The sequence below is a fragment of the Triturus cristatus genome, chromosome 4_2 (genome assembly GCF_964204655.1).
Source record: "Triturus cristatus chromosome 4_2, aTriCri1.1, whole genome shotgun sequence".
Lineage (NCBI taxonomy): Eukaryota > Metazoa > Chordata > Amphibia > Caudata > Salamandridae > Triturus > Triturus cristatus.
The window spans coordinates 678,765,329-678,789,831 of NC_140586.1; the positions used below are offsets into that span (position 1 = coordinate 678,765,329).

Below are 24,503 nucleotides of genomic sequence, written 5' to 3' on the forward strand. Positions count from 1 at the left end.
ACAAGCTCCAAACCATCCAGAACACTGCAGCCAGACTCGTCCTTGGAACCCCACGACACAAGCACATGACCCAGCACCTACGAGACTTCCACTGGCTCCCCATCGAGAAGAGAGTAACCTTCAAGGTACTCACCCACGCCAACAAATCCCTCCACAACATCGGACCCAAATACCTCAACAAAAGAGTCTCCTTCCACGTACCCAAAAGGAACCTCCGCTCCGCCGACGTCGCCCTGGCAGAGACCCCACGTATCTGCAGAACCAGAGCAGGCAGAAGAGCCTTCTCCTACGCCGCAGCAAAGACCTGGAACAAGCTCCCAGTCAACATCAGACACTCCCCCACTCTGCAAATCTTCAGGAAGAGCCTCAAAACCTGGCTCTTCGACTGATCCGGAGCTGCCCCCCACTGCGCCTTGAGACCCTCACGGGTGAGTAGTACGCTTTACAAACCCTTGATTGATTGATAATATTCCAGTCTATCTAATTTCTCAATGCCCCAAATTACTTTGTTTCCTTGTTGACCCACCAAAAGTAAGAACTCGAGTGAAATGAAATGCAATGAATCAGTTGTACCTGTTTTTCCTCATTAAAAGAACAGCAAGGAATCAGCAGAAATGGATCAAAAGAGCTAGAAAATAAAAATAAAATATGTTCAATAAAAATTAATCACAAATTGTCAGTTATATATTTAATGTACAAGTGTTACATTTAGCTTCCACTGTGTGTGAAAAGGAAAACAACTATTGTATTTACGATGCGAGAAAAACAGAATAGCAAGGGTTATATACATTCATTTCACGTTCACTTGCAGTTGTTAATGTTACCCTAACACAAGGAATAACAAATGACCACGGTTACTAAATCAGAACTAAACCATGGGGTAATTCAATCCAAAGCAGAGCAAAGCGAAAGAGATGCTGAGATGCTGCTGGATATTAAAAAGAGCAAACCTACATACCTACATTTCCATCTGGAAAGAGACAGTGATCAAACCTCTACTAAAAAACACACAATCTCAATCCCACTGACTGTAACAACTACAGACCCATAGCAGGTCTTCTTCTCCCGCAAAAATCATAGAAAAGGTGATGAATACTCAGCTGACTGACTACATAGAAAACAACAACTTCTTAGACGACACCCAATTTGGTTTCCGAAAGGGGCACGGGACAGAGGCAGCTCTTATTAAAACAGCTGACGAAATACGAACTATCATGGATAAGGGAGGAACCGCAGTCTTGGTGCTGCTGGATCTTTCAGCAGCATTTGATACGGTCGACCATTCCATCTTAATCGATCGTCTCTCAGCAATAGGGATCAAAGACAAAGCCAAGGCCCTACTAACATCTTTTCTGGCCAACCGTTCCCAACAGGTAAAACTGGACAGCTTTCTCTCCACTCCTTTTTCCCAACCGTGTGGTGTCCCTCAGGGATCCTCACTAAGCCCAACGTTATTTAATCTATATGTTGCAGACCTCGCCAATATCATCAAGACTCACGATATGCGGCTCACATCTTATGCCGATGACACTCAGATTGTGCTAGAAATACATAAGAATGGCAATTCGGTCGCCAACAACTTTAAGAAGGGAATGTCTACCATCAGTACCTGGATGACAAACAATTGTTTGAAATTGAATTCCGAGAAAACGGAAGTAATGATTATTGGTAACCTAACACCAAGTTGGTCCACTTCCTGGTGGCCAGAGGAACTGGGCCCCCCCCCGGTCCCCGTCACTAAGGTCAGAAACCTCGGAATCGTCTTTGACGATAAGTTATCATTCATTCCGCATGTCAACTCTGTCACCTCATCCTCATTCTACACGATTAGAATGAAAAAAAAAAAACTTCTACCCTACCTTCCGTCTAATTCAGGAAAAACCCTCATCAGCACCCTTGTTATGACAAAAATAGATTATTGTAATGGCCTACTCATCAATGCACAAGAAAAAGTCTCACACAAACTACAGATGGTACAAAATGCCGCAGCTAGAATTCTTTCAGGCACACCCAAATTCAAATCCATCTCGGGAGTCATTCGACAATTACATTGGCTACCCATTAAAAGCAGAACTAAATTTAAGGCATTGTGTATAACCTACAAAGCAATTCACAACTCAGGCCCAGCATTCTTTAAAAAGAACCTTTGCTTCTACAGACCAAATAGGACCTTACGGTCCGGCTCAGATCAGCTGCTAATAGTTCCTAGAACTAAGAAAGTCACTTGGGGTGACAGAAGATTTATTGTAGCTACAACTAAACTCTGGAACACTCTCCCGATACACATCAAAAACTCCCCCACCTTATTATCTTTCCGAAAAAATATAAAAACATGGCTATTTCAGTAAATGATTCCCTCCTCTCTTTTCTGCATTAACAGCAGTCCTCAAAGCGCCGAGACACCTCAGAGTATTTGTGCGCTCAATAAATTGCTTAAATAAATAAATAAATGTTGTCCTAGAGGCAACGGAGAAGCACGCCCATTCAAATTGCTCCTAAACTTGAATTCTCCTTTGCAAGATTTTCAAAGCAGGCCTAAAAAGTCAGAAATCTGCTCCTCTGAAATTAATCCGGTCTTTGGGGTACATTTACAACATTTCGGAGATTCACAAATAATATCTGGTATACTCCTAAAAATGCCAGTCTTCGATTCTTAAGTGTGTTTAAATTAAAAAGAAAATCCTCGGGTGGAATTTCAACCAGGAGGTGAAGAAATGACGGGGTGTTATTGGCTGTGGTCCACTGTGAATGTACCTTTTTATTTGCCTTGGTCCTCTTGGACATTTTGAAGGTTTCCTTCTCTCCTCTTCTCGTCTTCTTGCCAGTTCCTCTGCAGAGAGATGCTACAAAACAGAATGTTAGTTACTAATACAAGATCAGCGAAGATGGTGCAGAATATACGGTTTTCCGTCACTTGAGTACAATAAGTTTATCTACAATCAGAAGAGCAAACAATTGTTTTGTAATACATGAAGAAAAGCTAGGGTTCCATTTACACAGAGATGAAGCCCTTAATTTGATCCCCGCGTGATGCCCATGCTTGGCAGACATACACTGAACTCCGCCTGCTGTTTTATAACTTACGTGATGCTCAATTGCTATTTTCCTCCCCTTCTCATTAGTGTTGGGGAAACCACATTCTCTTCTGACAAATCAGTGTATCATTGTGCATCCATCTTTCACATCTTCAACAGAAGAGTTCTTGTCTTTAACGTCTCCTCTCAAATCTAGACCCTTACTTCCTTTATATAAATCTTTGCCAGTTAAGAATCACTACCCATTTTATATATAAGTAGCTGGCATCAGTCAGTCCCAATTACTTCCCTCGTATTTGTTACAGCATGGTTATATTTCAAGTATCTATTGATTAATCCATCTGTAACAGACAAAAGTCATATATAAAGTAAGTACAATTTATATATTCATTAAGGTACACTATTTCCTGTGTTGCATGCAATCTGATGGGTACAATAGTGATTGTAATATCACGCTCTATCCCGTCTTGACGCATACACCAGAGGTCGACCGCTCTTCATCAAGTGTAGGCGATAACGAAGAACACACCTGAAGATGCTCCATGTGCTAGTGGACTGAGATTTAGATTTTTGAAAAAACAAAGCACACCTTCGCCATAGGCCCGGGCTGAATACAATGGCCTCCGCTTTAACAACATACTGGTATGAATAATTTCTATTCCGCTTGACTTCTGATGAAGCTCTGCACCATTTGCTGAGAAAAGGAATCTGACCAGGATCTTAACATAGTTTTGCTGTTCCCATCAAAGGCTAAGACCACGCCCAAACCCTTTCAGTTGCCATACTGCAGTGTCATGCATGGAAGAAGAGTGAGGAAAAGAACTACCCTGATGTGGAGGGCAATCAGACACATTACTAACTGAAACCTGTACGTAGGAAGACACAAGACAAAGAGCCAGTCGTGGAGCCATGAAGACCTGCAGCACAGAGGGCCTGATTGAAACGGGAGAGGCATCTCTGTAAGATCTGCATCATCACAGGGTGAAGGACATGTAAAGTGCTGAACAGAAAGGGGCTCCTTCGCTGGAGAGGCACCTGCTCAGGGGTCTGTAGGCTCTCCCCACGTGACCGCATGCAACTGCTCCCTTTTAACAATTGAATGCCGAAGTGTTTGAAGACAACTGTCCACGTATTCCTTTTTTGTTTTCCAGAATACCCAGTATTCCGAATGGAATTCTTCAGGAGCAGCCTTTGACAGCTTCTTGGTTTCTAAATGTTATGTTGCTTTGGACCAGATCTGCAGGTTGGGTTTTCAGTGCCTGGCTCCTGCCTTCAGTTTGATAAATCCTCTGTTCTATTCAACTCACTCAGGTCATTTCAGTGCCTACAGATCATATTTTGTTTTGTAAATAGAAAGTTCAGTTTCCACAGTCTAGTCTCCATTTAGGTAGTTTTTTTCAGTGAGGAACCATTTTTCTAAGGTTGAGTAGATTCGATAGGATTGGCCAGTTGCTCTTTCTTTATATTTTTCAACATACTTCGCCCTCCGATGTAATGATCATACATGGGCTTTCAGTCATTAGGGTACTCAAATCATCAAATGTGAAAACTTATTTATCATAATTGGGCCAGTGAAGCAAGTAAAGTGGGTTACAATATTATGGCTTTGGACGAGCTGAAACTATGTTTTCTTCCTAGAAATATCTGGTCAGGGCCACAGTAGCATTTTAGATCCTGCCCTGTGGTGGCTATCGCACAGGATAAATGGGTACAACATTTTTCCAAATTATACCACTCCAGTTTTCTCAACTCTAAAACTCCATTTAGTCAATGAGTGTTGGTTTCGCAACTGGCTAAGGTGACTACGCTAACTGTTCATCTATAAGAGTCTTGAGAGATGGGAAATGTATTTACATTTATAAAGTTAATCTAGATCTCTGGGTGCCCCCTTTGACTAGCACCCTTTAATGCTTTCAATGGCTCCTTCACATTTTCCCAATCATGGAGCATTTCTATGTTTACACCTATTTGTTTTCAAAAGTGGATGGGCCGCCCTTGCTGCTTCAAGCTTATCTGCCTATTAGATTTGGGTGTAAACTGCTTTTAGGAGGGTTTGCGCACATCTGAGAAGTGTCTCTGTGGTTGTGTCCCTCCCATGACGGAGCACTCCGACCTCTCCAACATGGTGGCCGAGGAGGGCCCAGCCAGAACCGGACTGTGTGTTCCAGCGGGACAAGCCGGAACTCCCTTTCCAGTAGCCAAGGAGGTGGGGCAGAGAAAGATGCTTTAAGGCTGCAGGCCGAGAGCAGCAACGGAGCAGAGCCAGGAAAGACGGAAGACACGGAGAAAAGGGAAGGCGAGGATGACACCTACAAACAGCGCAGAGGAGCCGTGGAGCCGCCGCAAGGAGGAGAGACGTCCCGACGCGAGGAAGACAGCACTGAAGGTGACCGCTCCTGGAGCAACGTCATCGAGTCTGGTACTCCAGCAAGGGAAGCGGAGGCTGCAACTTCCCACCCCGCGGCCCCGGGGGGTCGTGGGTTCAGGCAAGTGCCTGGGTTGTTTTCGTTTAGGGGCTGGTGGGCGGGAATGCGGGGCACCTCAGGTTAAGTACCATAAAACCCCTTCCTACACTTAGGCACCTCACAGTAATAGGACATGGGTGATGGGAGCACTATCCCTTTCCATTTATCAAAGGACAGCGGCCTGACCTACTTTTTTCTTTGATTTTTGCAATTCCCTCCCGAGAAGACGAACCAAGCCCTCCTGAGAGAGAAGAACAGCCTGGATACATTGACTGCCATTTTTACTCCTTTGTGCCCGTACATTAGAGTTGCAGAAAGACTAAAAAGACTTACCCAGGAAGTACTGGGCCATTTACAAAGCAAGAAAAAGGAAAAGAATAAAACATATCTTTCCCCATAACCTTAACCTTTTCATTGTATTACTGGAGTGGGAGGGACGGAGGACACCCGGCGTGGCCTAACGCCCACAGTGGTGTCAGAAGTGGGATCGTGTCTAGCCCAACATGACACAACCCCTCACCAGAGTCCATGATATCCCAATTGGCGGAAGGCCAATGCCATCTACAGCTCGTCTTTGAGGAACAAACCAAGCTGGCCCAATGAGAAAGAGAAGCCCAGCACTTGGCACTGAAGGACCAAGTGTCCCTCATGGCCTCAAACCAACAAGTCCAGGACACCGCCATCCTGCGTTTAACAGATGCAATATCCAGCGCTTGGGTTCATCCCAAAGTGCCAGGCACCGCATTGCAAAGGTTCCAGAAGGGGGATGACCCCAACTTCTTTTTCGGGAATTTTGAGCAGGTCGCTTCCACCGCGGCCTGGGCCCAAGAAAGGTGAGGTCAGTACATAGCCCCCTTACTATCCGGGGCGCTACAAGCTGCTTATCAAGCCGCCAACGTGTCTGGAACCACCCTCTACAGTGACATAAAAAGGGCTTTCCTGGAAAGGCTGGGCTGTGACCAGGAATACTACTGCAGCCGTTTTCAGAAGGAAAAGTGGTCAGCAGGGGATAATCCCCGAGCCCTATATTATAGAATACGCGACCTCAGGAACAGATGGCTACAACATGCGTCCTCCACTATAGACTATGTCACAGAAAAAATCTACCTGGAACAATACCTCGAATCCCTTCCCCTCAGCACTCGAACCTGGGTTAAGCAGCATCCCCACTTAACTGTCACCACAGCAGTAGACCTGGCCTGCATCTATCATAGGTCTCCCGAATTTAAGGCTCATCCCCAACGTTACCCATTAAGCATGCCCAGTCCCCCTGTAAGGGTCCCTACAGAAAACCGGGCCCCAAATACAGCAAGACCTGCACCCCGGGCCATCCAGGGCATACCAGCACTACAGGGCCCACAGTGTTTCCACTGTGCGGAGTGGGGGCACATATCCCGACAGTGCCCTGCTCGCAACCCTCCACAAGAACCTAAGGAAGTAGGGTATACCCGTGGCCGTGTTCTAATAGCATGAGGGACCCAGCAGCTCTATAAAAAGAACATACAAGGGAATGGGAAACCAGTAGTGGCCCTGTTAGACACCGGATGTCACCACACCTTCGGTAGCAAGGACCTTATACCCGATTCTCAATTCCTTGGGAGAGACTGCCTACAGGTCACCTGCGTACATGGGAAAAAGAGGATGTACCCCCTTGCTGAGGTCCTATTAGAGATCGACGGGGAACACCAGTTAAGGAAAGTGGGGTTGATGCCCTTTCTCCCTGAATCTGTCCTCCTAGGGACCGATCTACCCAGGTTCCAGGAGTACCTATCATCCCTCATCCCTACATCTTCCGTGTTGGGGTGGTTGGGTCACGGCCTGTTCTCCCGGGAGGGCATAGAAGGCTCCAAGCCCAAATGAACAAAATCCCGTAAAGAAAAAGGAGAGGAACAGGCTTTATACCGAAAAACCCATTGTATTCTATCATCTCCTATCCTTCTTTCCTCTGATGCATCCCAGACAACGGGTCCGACTTTCCGTGCCGCTCAGAGAGATGACAGCACTTTGAAACATGCCTGGGATCAAACCCAAGAGAACCATCCTGAGAAGGTAGGCCCATTGTTCTGTGTAAAAAGGGGTTTGTTGTATAGGATAACACGGGGGCGGGACACCATAAAGAACAGCTGTTAGTCCCAAAACCGTTTAGATTACAAGTATTGGACCTCGCCCATAGCCAGTCAGGAGGTGGCCATTACGGAAAGGAGCATACACTAAAATATCTCCTAGAGAAGTTCTACTGGCCTGGGGTTTATCACGAGGTAGCTAAATACTGTGCCTCGTGTGTTAGGTGCCAGTTGGTCAATAACCCCTCTCTTCCCAAGGCCCCGTTACACCCGCTCCCGATTATTGACCTTCCCTTTCAGAGGGTGGGGATGGATCTTGTGGGACCCCTTATGCCTTCCTCTCGTGGACACCAATAACTGCTTGTATTAGTGGATTACGCCACCCGCTACCCGGAGGCCATACCCCTGACCAGCATCACTACCACAGCCGTAGCCCAAGCTATGGTCTCCTTCTTTTCGCGTGTGGGGTTTCCCCGTGAGTTGGTAACCGACCACGTCACCCCGTTTGCATCTCGCATCATGAAACAGACATGTGACCTCTTGGGAATTAAGCAAATACGCACGGCTGTTTCCCACCCCCAAACAGACGGCCTGGTTGAGAGGTACAATAGAACAATTAAGACCATGCTAAAGAAATCCATTGCCAAAGCAGGAAGGGACTGGGATCGACAAATATCCCCGATACTGTTCGCCATACGAACCCATGTACAAAAATTCACAGGTTTCTCCCCGTTCGAACTATTGTTCAGGGAGAAACCTCGCACTCTCCTTGACATGGCAGTCACAGAGTGGGTGGAGGAGGACGAAAAAAGCAAGCCTCTTTTGAAATATAGGAAGATTTTAAGAAACACTCTGGTGTCTTTCTGGGAGGAGGTCCATGCAAACATGGAAAAAGCACAGACCACACAAAAGAAACAGTAGGATAAGCACACCAAACTCAGGGAATTCAAAGAAGGAGACTAGGTCCTGATCCTTCTTCCCAGCACAGACAAGAAGTTGTTAGCCACATGGCAGGGCCCTTACAAGGTGTTGAACAGAGTCACCCTGGTTTTTTACCGTATAGCCATCCCCCATAAAACACAGTCTGGCCAGACCTACCATGTGAACCTTATAAAAGCCTGGGAGGGCCCTTTGCCGGCGTGTTCATGCAAAGATAAACCTGTACTACATGTATCGTTTGACAAACCCCTCGACATCCCTCTAGTCGCTCCCTCTTCAGCATTGGACGAGGCTGTTCGCTTGGGTGTACAGCTGACAAAAGCGCAAACATATCAAATGCTTGCCCTATGCGATGCGTACTCTGATGTACTGTCAGGGGCACCGGGACGGACGACCTTGGTAGAACACACAAAAGACACAGCAGGGGCCAGTCCGATAAAACTAAAATCATACCGTATACCTGCTGCACGAAGGCTGGCAGTGGACCAGGAGATAATGGCTATGTTGGAGGCAGACATTATAGAGCCGTCCCACAGCACCTGGTCCTCCCCAGTAGTTCTCGTTCCCAAACCAGATGGGAGCTTAAGGTTCTGTATCGATTTTCCTCAGTTCAATGCCATATCTAAGTTCGATGCGTACCGCATGCCTCACATCGATAAGCTCATAGAACGGTTGAGGGAAGCCAAGATAATGTCCACAATCAACCTCACAAAAGGCTACTGGCAAATTCCCCTTGCTGAGGAGGCCAAAGAAAAGACCGTCCTGTATAGCCCTTCAGGCCTTCTTCAGTTGAAGGTCCTTCCCTTCGGCCTACACGGTGCCCCGGCCACGTTTCAGAGTTTGATGGATGTCCTATTGCGTGACCACCACACATATGCCGTTGCTTACCTGGACGACAGTCGTTCATAATCCTGACTGGGAAACACACCTCACACGTCTAGACGCGGTCCTGAACACCCTCAAAAGGGCAGGCATCACTATCAACCCCAAAAAACCCACCCTTGGTACCGATCACACCGAGTACCTAGGGTATGACATCCAGGCAGGAAGACTCAGACCCCAAATAAACAAACTGGAAGCCATCACAAACATTCCCCGTCCCAGCACCAAGAAGGATGTCCGCTCCTTTTTAGGGTTGCTGGGTTATTATCGGCTGTTTATCCCCCATTTCTCTGACATCGCTAGTCCTCTCACCGACCTCCTGAGTAAAGACACAGTAGGGAAACCACTCCAATGGTCCTCTCCTCACACAGTTTCTCCCTCCTGAAAAAGACCCTATGTAATAACCCTGTCCTTGCTTGCCCCAATTACAACAGGATCTTTGTACTTCAAACAGACGCCCCTGGTAGGGGACTTGTCACTGCCCTTTCCCAGCCCGATGATGGAGGCGATCTGCATCCCATCCTTTTGTTGAGTAGGAAACTGTTTCCCAGGGAGACAAGATACGCCACCATAGAAAAAGAATGTTTGGCCACCAAGTGGGCAGTAGAAGCCCTACAATACTACCTCCTAGGACGACAGTTCCTTCTACTTACACACCATGTCCCCTTGACCTGGCTTTCCATACACAAAGACTCCAACCCCAAAGTGCTCCGCTGGTTCCTTGCCTTACAACCTTTTTCCTTTCGTACTTTGCATGTCCCGGGGAAACTACAGACGAATGCGGACTTCCTATCCCCGCTATCCGGTTTCCGAATGGCCCACTCGTCCATTCCTGGAAGGGAGGCAATGTGGTGGTTTCCCTCCCGTGACAGAGCACTCCGACCTCTCTAACATGGCAGAGAGGCCCCGGCTGGAGGCAGACTGTGCGTTCCAGCGGAACAAGCCAGAACTCCCTTTCCGGTAGCCACAAGCCAAGGAGTTGGGGCGGAGAAAGACACTTTAAGGCTGCAGACCGAGAGCATCGACTGAGCAGAGCCAGGAAAGACAGAAGACATGGAGAAAAGTGAAGGCGAAGATGACACCTACAACCAGCGCAGAGGAGCCGTGGAGCCGCCGCAAGGAGGAGAGACGCCCCGACGCGAGGAAGACAGCACTGAAGGTGACCGCTCCTGGAGCAACTCCCCGAGTACGGTACTCCAGCGAGGGAAGCGGAGGCTGCAACTCCCCACCACACGGCCCCGTAGGGTCGTGGGTTCAGGCAAGTGCCTGGGTTGTTTTCGTTTAGGGGCTGGTGGGCGGGAATGTGGGGCAACTCACGTTGAGCACCATAAAAACCCCTTCCTACACTTAGGCAGCTCACAGTATTAGGAAAAGGTGACAGGAGCACTACCCCTTTCCATTTATCACAGGATAGCGGCCTGACCTACTTTTTTCTTTGATTTTTCAGGTTCCCTCCAGAGGAGACGAATGGAGCCCTCCTGAGAGAGAAGACTCAGACCACGAGCAAGAAAAGCCTGGATACATTGACTGCCACACATTCAGTTACCATGTGTCCTCCTCTGTGCCCGTACATTATGTCATGTCAATGAGAATTTATAGAGCGTACGTACACTGGGGAGGTTTCATGGCGCTTGTTTGGCAGGAGTCCGGTCCAGAGGAAGAGTTAGAAGGCCTGTCGGAAAAGCCAGGTCTTTAAAAGACTTCTGAAGGCGAGGAGAGTAGTGGAGAGACGGATTTCAGATGGGAAAGAGTTCCAAAACGGGGGGGGGGGGGGCCAAGGTAGAGAACCTGACTCCGCCGGTGCGTTTCAGTCTGAAAGAGGGGGTCAAGAGAAGATTTTTGCGAGCTGAGTGAAGATGACGGGTGGGGGCATATTTTTTAATCATGTTATTGACAAATTTCGGGCTAAAACCATTGAGTGATTTAAAAATGAGACATCAGATTTTGAAGGCACACCGCTGAGTGACTGGCAGCCAATAAAGTTGCTTCAGAATGGGGGTAATATGATGATGCCTGGGTAAATGAGTGATTAAACGCGCTGCCTGATTTTGTATTAACTGTAACCGTTTAGATAGATGAAGAGGGATGCCAAAGTACAGGGAATTGGCGTAGTCAACATGTGACATGACCATAGCAATGACTACTTGGATGCGAGCGTCATGAGTGAGGTATTTACAAATCTTCTTTATTTTCCGGAGTTGGAAGAAGCAGGTGGATACTACGGAGCTAATCTGGGGCTTCAGAGTGAGGTCATGACTGATAATCACCCCCAGACTTTTAGGTGAGCTGGAGGGCACGGGAGGTTGACCTAGTTCTCTGGGCCAGACGTGAGGTCCCCATGGGTTTTTGGCAATACCACCAGTTAGGATGAGTTCCGTTTTATCCGGATTAGGTTTCAGGTGGTTCTTGTTCATCCATTTGCTGATGAACAGCATGGTGGATTGAAAAGCGTGGATCGACTCGGGGGTATTGCTAATGGGAAAGATGAGTTGGAAATCATCGGCGTAGTTGAAGGTGCAAACTTTGCGCTCCTTCAGGGCTCGGACAAGTGGATGAAGGTAGAGGTTGAATAACAAAGGGGAGAGAGAAGAGCCCTGGGGGACGCCACAAGAAATTTGAATGCTGGGGGCAGTGAACTGAGCTGTGCGGACTACCTGAGATCAATTTTCCGAAAAGGAGTTGATCCAGCTTAGGGCAGGGCCTGAGATTCTGGCTTTCCTGACACGGTCGACCAAAAGACGGTGGTCGACCGTGTCGAAAGCAGCCGAGAGGTCAAGTAGGACAAGGGCCTGCGGAGAGCCCTTATCAACCTCACGGCGGAGGGTATCCAAAACAGTAAGAATAACCGCCTTGGTAGAGTGTGCCGGACAGAAGCCAGCTTGGTGGGGGTCGAGGAATTCAGATTTTTCCAAGAAATCCGCGAGACAGCTGGTGACATGGGCTTCCAATAACTTGGCCAGAAAAGGGAGAAGGGTGATGGGCCGATAGTTGGTCAAGATTGATGGATCGGAACCCATCTTCTTTAAGAGAGGAACGACAATGGCCTCTTTAAACATTAGAGTTGCAGAAAAATGAAAAAGACTTACCCAGGAAGTACTGGGCCATTAACAAAGAAAGACAAGTGAAAAGAATAAAAGATATCTTTCCCCATAACCTTTTCATCGTATTACTGGAGTGGGAGGGACGGAGGGCACCCGGCGTGGCCTAACACCCACAGTCGTATACTAAATGGCTTTTACAGATCTGTCCTCTGCATTGGCCCTTATGGACAAGTACAATTTGTAGGCTGCAGGTCTCTAACAATATTGCTAGCACCATATATCTATGTGGTCTTTCAATCAAAAATTAATTTGATGAGGAGGAGCCTAGCGCGCAACCAAGATGGCCGCGTAGGTGCGAGGCTCCCGAGGACCTCCGTGACCTCCTACACATATCCTGAAAATATCCTGTCCTAGATGAGGGGACTGTTTTGGTGAGCCCGAGCTGAGGCGGCACCCGTTTTCCGCTTCCAAATTGGACCTCGGACACCGGCGGGAACATCGATCGAGGTTTGCGGCCTTCTCCACGCCGGACCCCGGATTAGATCTGTGGGGCTATCCGGAGACAAAGTGAACAATAGCGGCGGGCAGGGCTCGGCGACTCGCGTACCCCGCACTTTCACTTTCGCTTTTGCACCCTCCTTGCTGTCTTGGCGAGGTTGGGTCGCGGGGCACTGTGAGGTGGTGTGGCCTCGTTGGGGTACCCTGCCGGCCCGCCGGCTGTGATCCACCCCGCGGGTCTGTGGTGGCCCCCCCCCGGAGCCCGTGAACCGGCTTGCCTGCCCTTTACGACGTGATTGGCACGATCGGGGGACTGGAACCATGTCCACAAAGCAAGATGGTGACCGGGCAAAGGTGAAATCGACCCGACGTGGCGCAGCCCAGCAGTCTAACAGCATGGACCGCTACACCCTCCAGAAGGGATCTCCTGAGGTGCCGCGTAGGTCCCCCGAGGGCCCGACTGATGCTCCTGCCCTGCCCGCGGATCTGACCCTGCGGGATGTCATGGGTGCTATCGCCGAGATGAAGGCCTCGGTGAGCCAGCGTTTTGATACACTGGCGCAGAAGATAGACTCGGTCCTCGTGGATGTTGGCTTGGTGAGGGCCGATCTATCCAAGACCAATGATCGGGTCGATTCTTTGGCCCACACCACATCGGGCCTCACGACAGATGTGGCGACCCTCCAAAAGGAGGTGCGCCGGCTTGGCCAGGCGAGTGCGCTGATGGACCGCCGCTTGGAGGATTCCGAGGGTCGGGCCCGGAGGAACAATGTCCGCATTATCGGGGTGCCTGAGGGACGTAAGGAGGCGGCGGCGGACCTATTCGTGGAGGACTTGATTCTCACTCATCTCCAGCCCCGGGGGCTGAGTAAATTCTTCGCAGTGGAACGGGCCCACAGGGTTCCCGGGGGAAGGCCTAAGACCGGAGCCCCTCCGAAGCCTCTCATTGCCCGGATTTTTAACTTTCGGGACAGAGATGCTATTCTGCAATCCTCCAGACTACAGGGACCGGTCAGACTCGACAACATGGACATCAATTTTTATCCTGATTTCACTCCAGCGGTCCAAAAGCAGAGACTGAGCTTTCTCGGAGTCAAACGTCGTCTACGAGACCTTAACCTCAAGTATGCGATGCTTTTCCCAGCTAAGTTGCGGGTGGAGGTGGATGGCCGCACGCACTTTTTTGATCGTCCCAAAGCGGCTGGGGACTGGCTGGATACTTTGCCTGGGGATCGGGCTCGGGGGGGCGGGGGGGGGAGCGGTTGGGGGAGAGGGCTCGCCGGATCAGGACTGAGGGACTAATATTAGGCCTCGCTCTGGACAAAATTGATGTCACTTTGGACTGTTCGTCTGTTCGAGTAAGTTCCCCTCCTGTGGAGGTCGTGTGGGGTCTCTTGGGGGTTCTCCCTCCTCCTCTGGGGGCTTAGTTAGTTTAACCATCTATGGGGCGACAGGCACACTGCACTTTGGGGGGGCTGTTTGGGCTCATGCAGGGGTGCAGGGAGGGGGGAGTTCCGTTGGGGTGTTGTTCGTTTTTACCACAAGGCAAACCCTTTTTTGTATTGGTCTTAAGGTGCTCTTCGGGGGACGAATGATGGCTTTTGTGTGTGATGGGGGGTAGGGACTTGACTTTGTTGTCTTGGAACGTTAATGGACTGGGGGATAGGATCAAACGAGGTGTGGTCCTGCAGTATTTGAAACGAATCTCACCCGATGTAGTCTTTTTGCAGGAGACACACCTTATTGGTAATTCTTTTTGTGCCATGAATCGGCGTGGCTACCGTTTAGTGGCCCACTCGGGCTTCACGTCGGGCTCACGGGGTGTGGGCATCATGGTGAAGAACTCGCTCCCGTTGGAAATTGATGAGATACTTCATGATGATAGGGGACGCTACACTGTCTTGGTGGGGAGAATGGAGGGCAAAGTAGTTGTCTTTGTATCAGTATACGTCCCACCGGGGCTACAGTCAACCACTTTTGCAGACTTGGGGCGCCTCCTCCTTGGCCTTCCAGGGGGGGCTTCTGGTGGTGGGGGGGGGACTTCAATGCGGTGGTTTCTGGGACTGTGGATCGTCACCCCCCTAGGGACCTCCCCCGGGCACAGGCGTGGCTGTCCGGCCTCTTGGATACACTGGGATTGGTGGACTGCTGGCGCTTAAAACATCCCACGCAGCTGCAGTACACTTTCCACTCGGGGGCCCATGGTAGCCTCTCACGGCTTGATTATGTCCTTGTCCCGGCGGCCTATGTTGGGAGGGTAGGAGAGGTGCGCCATTTGGCGCGGGGTATTTCAGATCACTCCCCGCTCCTGTTACACATTGATGTCTTCCCGAGGGGTGAGGGCAGGGTAGTTCCAATCAATGCCTGGTACCTGCGCGACCCCATCATTCGCGCTGACTTGATTAAATCCTTACAGCGATACTTTGATGAGAATGTGGGGTCCGTCTCTTCGGCTATCTCCCTGTGGGAAGCCTTCAAGACAGTTCTCAGAGGGGAGGCCCTATCCCTTATTTCCCATGCCCGGAGGCGCGAGTGGGAGGAGGTGACCCGGGTGGAGGCCGAAATTGTCGAATTGGAGGGTGATCTAGAGGGTGGGGTGACAGATGCTGCGCTACATGTCCTACAGCTTAAGCAGGCGGCCTATAGGGCCCTCGTCACGGAGGCGGCCAGGGGCCTCAGTAGGGAGCAACAGGGGCAACTGTATGATGTGGGTGATAAGGCTGGTAAACTGCTCGCGTGGTTGGATAAAAAGGAGAGAGCGAATCGTGTGGTCCCGCTGATTGAGAGGATGGATGGAGTGAGTGTAACCGAGCCAGAAGAAATTGTCTCCTGTTTCGCGGATTATTTCCGTGAAGTGTATTCCCCGGTTTCTCCCTGCTCGGAGGAGGATTCCCATGCCCTGCTTAGGGATATCGCGCTCCCTTCCCTTTCGGAGGAGGACAGGGTGTCGTTGGATGCCGCTCCCACCTCCGACGAAATTGCCCTCGCCATACGCTCGGTCGCTTCTGGCAAGGCCATGGGCCCGAATGGCATCCCTATCGAGTTGTATAAGTTGCGACCGGATGCATTGGCACCCCACCTTCGCGCGATGTTCCTAGCGGCCCACTCGCTGGGCTCCCTCCCGCTGGACCAGCGTCTGGCTACAATCGTGGTGATCCACAAGGAAGGGAGACCTCGGGACCGGGTTACATCCTATCGGCCTATCTCGTTCTTAAATGCGGAGCCCAAAATTCTTGCCAAGGTGCTGGCCAATCGGCTGGTCGGCGTGGTGGGCGATCTGGTCCATCAAGACCAGTCCGGCTTTATTCCCCATCGCAACACAGCCCTTAATCTGCGGCGCTTGCACGGGGTGCTCGCACGTGTTCCATTCGTGCGGGAGCCGGCCATACTGGCGTCCTTAGACGCCACCATGGCGTTTGACACGCTTGAGTGGCCATACATTTGGGCGATGCTGGCGAAGTTTGGATTTGGCCCGGGTTTCATCAGTTGGGTCAAATTGTTGTATTCGGGCCCATTGGCGCAGGTGGTGGTAAACGGAAGAGTATCGGCCCCATTCGAGCTGGGCCGGGGCACGCGGCAGGGCTGCCCCTTGTCGCCGCTCCTGTTTGCGCTGGCCTTGGAGCCCCTGGCGGAGTGGCTGCGGTGGCATCCTTCCATCCGTGGTCTCCGTTGGACCCCCGAGTACGAGGACCGCGTGTCCCTATACGCTGATGACATCCTTTTGTACCTAGCCTCCCCACGTAAATCACTAATAGTCCTGGTTGATGTTTTACGTTCATTTGGCCGCAACTCAGGCCTTGTCATCAACTGGGCTAAATATGTGTGTATGTGCTCTCCGGGGAGGCTCCCGTCCTCCCGCGGGGCTGTCCGATCCAGATTGCCGCTCAGGGGTTTAGGTACCTGGGTGTCTACATTACTCTGGACCCGGAGGCCCGCTATGAGCGGAACTTGCTTCCCCCCCTCCAGCGCTTGAAGGAGGACGTCGCGCACTGGCGGCGCCTGCCGCTTTCGCCGCTCGGCCGGGCGGCGCTGTTTATAATGATGTCGTTGCCACGCTTCCTGTACGCTCTCCAGAACACTATGGACTTAGTCCCGGCGCGCTACTTCCGTGAGGTGGAGAGTCTACAGCGCCGCTTGTTCTGGGACGGGAGGCCGCGTATTGCCCTGGCGAAGTTGACGCTCCCATGGTACGACGGGGGGATTGCCCTCCCGGATATTAAACGGTATTACTGGGCCTCCCAGTTAGCTGCAATCAACCATGGCCTCTACGGCCCCGCCTTGAACCCGGCCTTTGAAATGGACAAGATGCTACTGCCCGGTGGCGACTACAATCGAGAGCTCTACTCTGGCGCGCCCGACGCTCGCCTGACGGGACCTACGCGTGTCATGGTGCGAGTATGGCACGCGGCTACTGCAGCTATGGGGTGGAAGGACCGTTTGACCCGGGCGTCACCGCTGTACGCATCTGAGAGGTTGGGCTCCCTGTGGACCTCGAAGGGCTTCGAGAAGTGGGACATGATAGGCATCAGTAAAGTCGGGGATCTCTGGACGAGGGGGGGGATTTAAAACATTCGAGATGCTGCAGACGGAGTTTCAGCTGCAGGACAGTGAATACTTTCGGTACCTGCAGGTCCGTCATGCACTGGGCTCCGTCTTCCCAGACGTTGCCTCCATCCCGGAGTCTTCCCCCCTGGAGGACAGAGTGCTAGATGGCCATGTCCCAGACAGCACGATCTCCCTTATTTACAAAAAGCTGATTAATGACCGCTCGGGCTTGCTAACCGGCCTCCGAGAGGCTTGGGTTGCCGATGGGCTTGAGTTGGACGACGAGGACTGGACCTCCGCGGTGGCCTCTCCGAAGGAGGTGGCCATACCGGCTCGCCTTCGCTTCGTCCAGCTTAAGATACTCCACCGGGTCTACATGACGGGGCCAAGGCTTGTGCGTATGGGCTATGCTGAGGATGGGCTGTGTAAGCGTGGGTGTGGTGCTTTGGCGACCTTTCTGCATATTTTGTGGGAATGTCCGAAGGTGGAGCGATTTTGGCGTGGTGTGCACGAGGTCCTGCGAGTGGTTACGCGTGTCGCGCTGCTGCCTGAAGCGAGGAGGTGCCTGTTGAATGTGTGGGAACCGACTGACTACTCGGCTCCGCAGATGTGGTGGGTGACTCTGGGATATATGGTAGCTAAGCGTGATATTGCTCAACTGTGGGGATCCCAGAAGCCCCCGGCGGTGTCGGCCTGGAAAGACCACATGGACTGGTGCATGTTTCGAGAGAAGGTGGTGTATGTGGCGAGGGGAAAGCCTGGGACATGGGTGAAAGTATGGGGCCCCTGGAACGCCTATCGTGGGGGTATCTGCGCGCCACCACTGCTGCCTGCTGCCTCACCAGCCCCGTCCCCTTAGCTGACTCCTTCCCCCAGCCCCGGGCACAGGGTTCCCCCAGTCCTTGCTCGGTTCCCCTTCCCCTCTTTAGACTCCTGTGGCTACTTGGGGTCCCCCATTCGGGGAGCACGTGCTGCTACTGTCGATTGCGGGTTGCCTTGTGGGTGTGGTTTTTTCTTGTTGATTATATAAAATGAAACCGTATTGTGGGGTCTGACTGATATGGCTTACGGCATTGATACCTCCTGATTATGCTCCTCTGCAACACCAAGTGTTTTATGAACGTATGTCATATGCTCCTGTCATCCTAGCGGCCGGCCGGAAGGTTGTAGGCCCATACCTGTATATTCTTGAGATTTGTAATAAACGGTTTCAAAAAAAAATAAATAAATAAAAAAAAATAATTTGATCCTTCCATGTCAACCATGAGCGAACACAAGCAAGAGTACAATAACACAATTTGATATTGTGCACGAATCACCCCTACAGGGGTATCTTGGCACTTGGTCAACTCAAACCTGAGGATGAGATCTAGAACAGTACTGTTTTAGTGCTTTCCTTAAGTTGCTGTAGTCAGGACAAGTTTGAAGAGAGAAAGGCAAACTGTTCCATAAGATGGGAACCACATAAGAAAAGCTTCTGCCGCCACATCTAGATCGTCGAATGCGGGGAATAACAAGCAGCTCTTTATCACTGGAACGCAGATTCCTAGTAGAAAGATAGCTCTTGCGTTTCTGACAAAGGTTTTGGGATCCTTTTCCCTGAAGGGCTTTATAGGTTAAGCAGCAGATTTTGAAGGCAACTCTTTACTTTACTGGCAACCAGTGTAAAGACTATAGAAGAGAAGCCAAGGGCGTTCTGCGAGGCAGGTTACAGATCAGTTGTGCGGCCATGTTTGGCACATCTTGTAGTTTGGCTATTAAAGACTCATTGACAGAAGCCAGTAGCGCATTTCCGTAATCCAACCGACTTACCACAAGAGCCTGTACCAAGGTCTTTCTGGCTGTCTGAGAGAGAAACAGGAGGGCATGCTTTAGTAAGTGTAAAGTAGACAAGCAAATGCCTGTGGAGCCTGCTCCTTCATATCCTGGTCTACCTTAACTTTGAGGTTTTTTTGCTACCTTACTGGGAGTAGGGGCCTTGCCTTGCTCCGGAGGTCACCAGTCTGGAGACCACAGGTCTTGGGCTTTCCCAAACAGAATCATTTTGGTTTTACCTGGGTTCAACTGGAGAAAGTTATCTAACATCCAGCGAGCATTCGCTTTGTCAATGTCTCCATCGAGAGAAATTAAATAAAGATAGGGGTATTCCATCAGTATTCCACGAGGGACTTATCGACCAGGCACAGCGGGCTATGTCAAGACTCACCAGCTGCACACACAAGGAAATTCCAGACTTAAGAAAATGCATCTCTCAAACAAATTCTAAGGCTCCCCAGCTTGACAGAGTTATGACTATATTTAGCAGGCACAATGTTCTACTTGGCAGACTACAATAATTGAGCTTCACAGGCGATTTGGATTAAAATTTGGTCAAATCCCTCTGATACAATGTTTAGATTAATTCTGAAGAAGAACAATGTACATACAATACCATGGTATGATCATATTTCTAAAACTGAGTTGAATTGGCTGTTTTGAAAGAGCTGCCTCATCAGCTTGTTTAGTTTCTGATAAATAATGCATAAGGGCTACGCTATGTTCCTTGCCTACTTACATTCTAGCCTTGAGGCACTAGAATTCGGAACATGCTTACCAATAAAATCTTTCCCTAGTATTTGAATTTTACTTCCATTTGGTGCATAATGTTTAAACTAGAACTGTTTTGACCCGATTTATGGGGAGTCTTGTGTCTAGCTTTTTTAGCTTTTCAAAAGTACGTTTATTGGAGGTCAATGTTCTTTACTGTTCCAGTGACAATATGCCTAGCCATAAATGCTTGCACATTTTAGGTCTCATCTACCAGACAGTGCAAGCTAGACAATTGCTTACCACTTTTTGGCTTTATTGCCACTGTCATTTCTTTGCTTCTTATTCTACTGTTGCCTTGTCCATCTTGTGTTTATTCCTCCACAAGCATAAAGCTTCTCTTCCATACTAAAGATTGGCTGACTTTTGTCCTTCAACTCAAAGGAGAAGACAGAATTTAAAATACCCTCCAATTGAAAAATACCTCTAATCAAAACCTAGTACATGAAGCAAGCCAACCCAACCCTCATTAGAAGAGAACCTTTTATCTTTCCATCCTCCCTATATCCATTTATCCACCTATTTGCCCATTCATCTGTCCATCCCGTTACTTTTTCCATCCACCCATTGCCCCATCCAACCATGCGTTTTTCCATCCATCAATCCATTCAAATATACACCCATCATTTTACCCATAAACCAATCAGTATATACTTGCATCTATCCATTCACTCTTCTCTCCAGCTATCCATTCTTCTATCAATTCACCCTTTCACCATTCAGTCCTTTCGCTCTTCCATCCAACCTTTCACCTTTACACCAGTCCATCTTTTCAATATTAGATTCTACCTTTCATCTTTTTTCTTTCTTCTTTACTTTTTATCTCTGTTTTTCCTCTTTTTAATTATTTCGCTTTCTCAGTTTTCTACACCATGCATGTCGGCCCGCACCACAGCTCTCCTCATGGTATTCACTAACAGTGTTATATATCACCATTGTGTCTGCAGAACCTCTGACATGCCCATAAACAGCTAATTAATATTTAAGTGGGACCAACCCATCAGGCCCAGCAGCAGCCCTCCATTAAGCTACTAGAGTGGGGGCTCCCTAGACCTCTGCTTCCACAGCTCACTTTCAGGTAACTATTGTTTTCTTTTTAGTTAAGTACTTCATGAGAGTGCATGTGTTTTGCAGGCATCTGCCTTGTGTGCTTCTTTTTCCCTATCGCCACGCACTGTATTCTCATTTGCTTTCAGTGTTGCTCTCTCCCTCATGTGCGTCTCCCTTCACCCCATGCTTTTTCTTCCCTTGTGTGTCTTTCCCCTGATCTCATTGCTGCACAGATCTATATATATTTAAACACAGATACACATATATATATATATATACACATTACACGGTGGTGGTCGCCATTCGGCAGTTATAACTAAGACCCTCTTTCCACAGGAAATTGAGTTTTGGTTTGCTAATAACTTTGGCGCCATCTGACCAATCTTCATACACCTTTCTAAAAAAAGTTTTAACCACCTCAGCTTCTTCCTTGAAAGTTTCTGGGTGAGCTGTCAAGCAACAGCAAGAAAAAGAGGGGGGTTCCAGAATGTGTTTTCTTCATGCAATTTTCTACTGAAAAATTAGGCACAGTTATAGCCAAAATGGCTGAACAAAACTATGCCAAATTTGGCAGAAAGGTAGATCTTGCTTCAGAAAGCATGCTTTTTGTGATTTGGCGTAAATCCGTTCAGTAGTCTTTGAGAAATTAAGGTTCAAACTGTATGTATATTTCATGCCAAGAAGGATCCGTGAACCTGACAGATCAGAAGATAAGATCCAATTGCCTGCCACAACATTTACAAAGGTGTTGCAGGAGCCATTTTAGGACTTGGGGACTCAGTCCCCTGTCCTGAAGCACAAGTTACTTACCTTCGGTAACGATATATCTGTAAGAAACTTTAGTTAGTTATAGATTCATTACCTTAGAAATACCCCCAGGCGTCAGACTGGATCCGGAAAGTTTTTTCGTCAGCAGTACCTCTGCACGTCAGAAGGTGGCGTCGGTCGGCTCCGCGTCCATCGTCAGTGTCGTAGTCGCCGGGATGACGTTGCAGCAGCTACTTAGAAGCCGCCCTTGCGCACTCACGTCAGTTCTTTGTTTTTCCGCGCCAGCCAGCCAGCGCAGATCCGAGAAGGGTGGTACCTCAGTCATTTTTTTTTCTACGTTTCTCGACTTTTGTCGACGTCTTGATTCGAGTCTCCGACTCCAAACAGGTGCACGAGGAATGCCCGGTTTCAAGGCATGCGGTTCCGGTAACCGACTGATGTCGGTGAAGGATCTGCACCGCGTGTGCCTTTTTTGCCTGGAGCGCGACCACGACCCCAAGTCGTGCTCCGACTGTCGGTAGATGGCACCGAAGGCTTTGCGGGAGCGGTCACAAAAGCTGCTTGAACGCAGAAAGTCGGCTCCACGCCGTTCGAGGTCCCGGTCGAGGGACTGGTCGCAGAGCCACCACCATTCTGGTTTGAAATCATTGAAGTCTTCACACTCTGGGTCGGGTAAGTCGAAGCATAAGGAGAAGTTGAAGAAGCATCGTCACTCTTCGACTTCTCCTAGTCGGTCGGCCGATCCGACAAGGCACACGGGGGGTGCCACTCCTGAGGCTCCGCGCGCAGAGCCCGAAGGGTCGACTCCGAGTTTCCCTCCCTTTCCGGGACCCGGAGCAACCCCCGCCCAGCTTTGTACGTTCCACGAGGCGATGCATGCCATCTTTGGGTGGACCGACCCCGCCGGCGCGCCTTCGGCCCCCGCGGACTCGGTTGGGGGGCCTAGGTCTTCGCTGCTGGCGGTTCCGGCCCCGGGGCTGCAGGCCCCCCTTCGATCCAGGCCTGGATCCGGATCGGCACCGGTTGACCTTCTTATAGAGATGCATTCTATACAGGGCCTTTGGCATTGCATGCTCCCCCAGGGAAATATTTTTTAACATAGAGCGAATCTGTGGTAAATCAAAAAGAAAAAAAGGCAAGTTCCTACCCTTTTTCAATGAACCCTGATCATCCCCCAACGCCACGGCCCGGGCCTGGGAAGTTTGAGTTTATATATCTTTTTTCATGTGTGGGGATGGGGCATGCGTTGGGTCCCCTCCCCTGCAGTTAAAGAAGCCCTCAGTAGCCCCATCTCTCCAGGAGCTGTGCAGGTTATAAGGAGTTCCCTGAGTTAAAGCCCAGGACCCCATGGCAAAGTGTATAATGGCTGCTCCATAGTGCACCCCCACAATATGCTACTTGCCTCCAGGGCCCCCATCTCTTCGGGGGCAGATACATTGTATATGGTGTTCGGGAACCTAATTCCCAAAACCCTAAGTCAAGGAGAAAGGGGGCACCGACAAGAGCGGTTTGACCTGTTTTTTTTCAGCGAATTCTATGTTTTTTTTAAAGTAGTAATCGCGTTTGCAGAATGGTGGAGAAAAGGGACGGGCCTACGACCAGCACTCAGGAATCCCACTGTGTAGGACTTACAGGAGGTACCAGGTGGGCGTCTTGGCCCCCAAGGTCCCTCAGGAATAAAGTGGACTTCATCCTCCCAACCAGTAGTGCGCCAGGCGCCGCGTTTCAAGAGTGGTGGTGAAGGGGGGCGTGGCCTACTAAGACCTCTTAGCAAACCCACTGTGCGGGACTTAATGGAGGTAAGAGGACGGGTAGTTGGCCCCCAAGGATGTACCAGCTCCACCCACATAAGTGGGGTGCCGTTTTTATCATAAATGTCTGGTGGTGGGAATTTGTTGATCCCTGTTGGTTTCAAAACTTTCCTTCACAAAAATGGGAAAAAATTCAATTTTAGCCACAGTGTTATATTTGGAGGGAAGAGGGTATTATGCTAAGGAAGCATAGTGGGATTGAAATAACCTGCATTCCTAGTTTTCAGAAATGTCTGTTTGGTAGGTTTCTCCGAGTCAAAGCTGAGACCTGGCCCAAACAAAGCAGCTATCCACATCACCAGAATGGATTAATTTGAAAGGCAAAGTATTGATGTTTCTTTGTTGAGTTTTGGGACTTGTAAGGTAGCTGAGAGTTGAATTTGGCCCTTTCTGCAGGGTCATCCCCAGACTTTTTGCCTTCATTCCTCCATTTTTGCTGAATTTGTTTTTGTTGGCCTGAGGACTTTGCACACTTTCCCACTGTTAACCGATGCTAAAAGGTTTCTGCTCTCTCCCTAATTCACTGTAAGACTGGCTTATACCCCACTGCCATATTTAGTTTGCTTGCATGTCCTACTAAAGTGTCCAGGGCCTGTAACTTAAATGCTAGTGGTGGGCCTGCAGCACTGATTGTGCCACCCACTTCAGTAACATGTTAAACATGCCTTAGGCATGCTATTGCAGCGTGTGTGCAGTTTTTAAACTCTTGTTTCAACCTGGCAAAATAAACCCTTTGCCTGGCCCAAAAATCCATTTAAATACATACAAGTCACCCCTATGGAAAGCCCACAGGGAAGGGTGCAATGCATTTAAGAATTTT

At 49.6% G+C, this 24,503-nt stretch overlaps 1 protein-coding gene across 4 annotated transcripts in view; it reads right to left on the minus strand.

The window, feature by feature from the left end:
• MYSM1 (Myb like, SWIRM and MPN domains 1) overlaps window positions 1–24,503 on the minus strand; it is a 298,882-nt gene that overhangs the window by 111,585 nt on the left and 162,794 nt on the right. For all 4 annotated transcript variants that reach the window (XM_085602494.1, XM_085602497.1, XM_085602495.1 and 1 more), the window contains 2 exons: window positions 2,755–2,843; window positions 574–628 (listed from right to left, as the gene is read on the minus strand). In XM_085602494.1, the coding sequence (XP_085458620.1) occupies window positions 574–628; window positions 2,755–2,843 (144 nt within the window). The remainder of the gene's footprint in view (window positions 1–573; window positions 629–2,754; window positions 2,844–24,503) is intronic.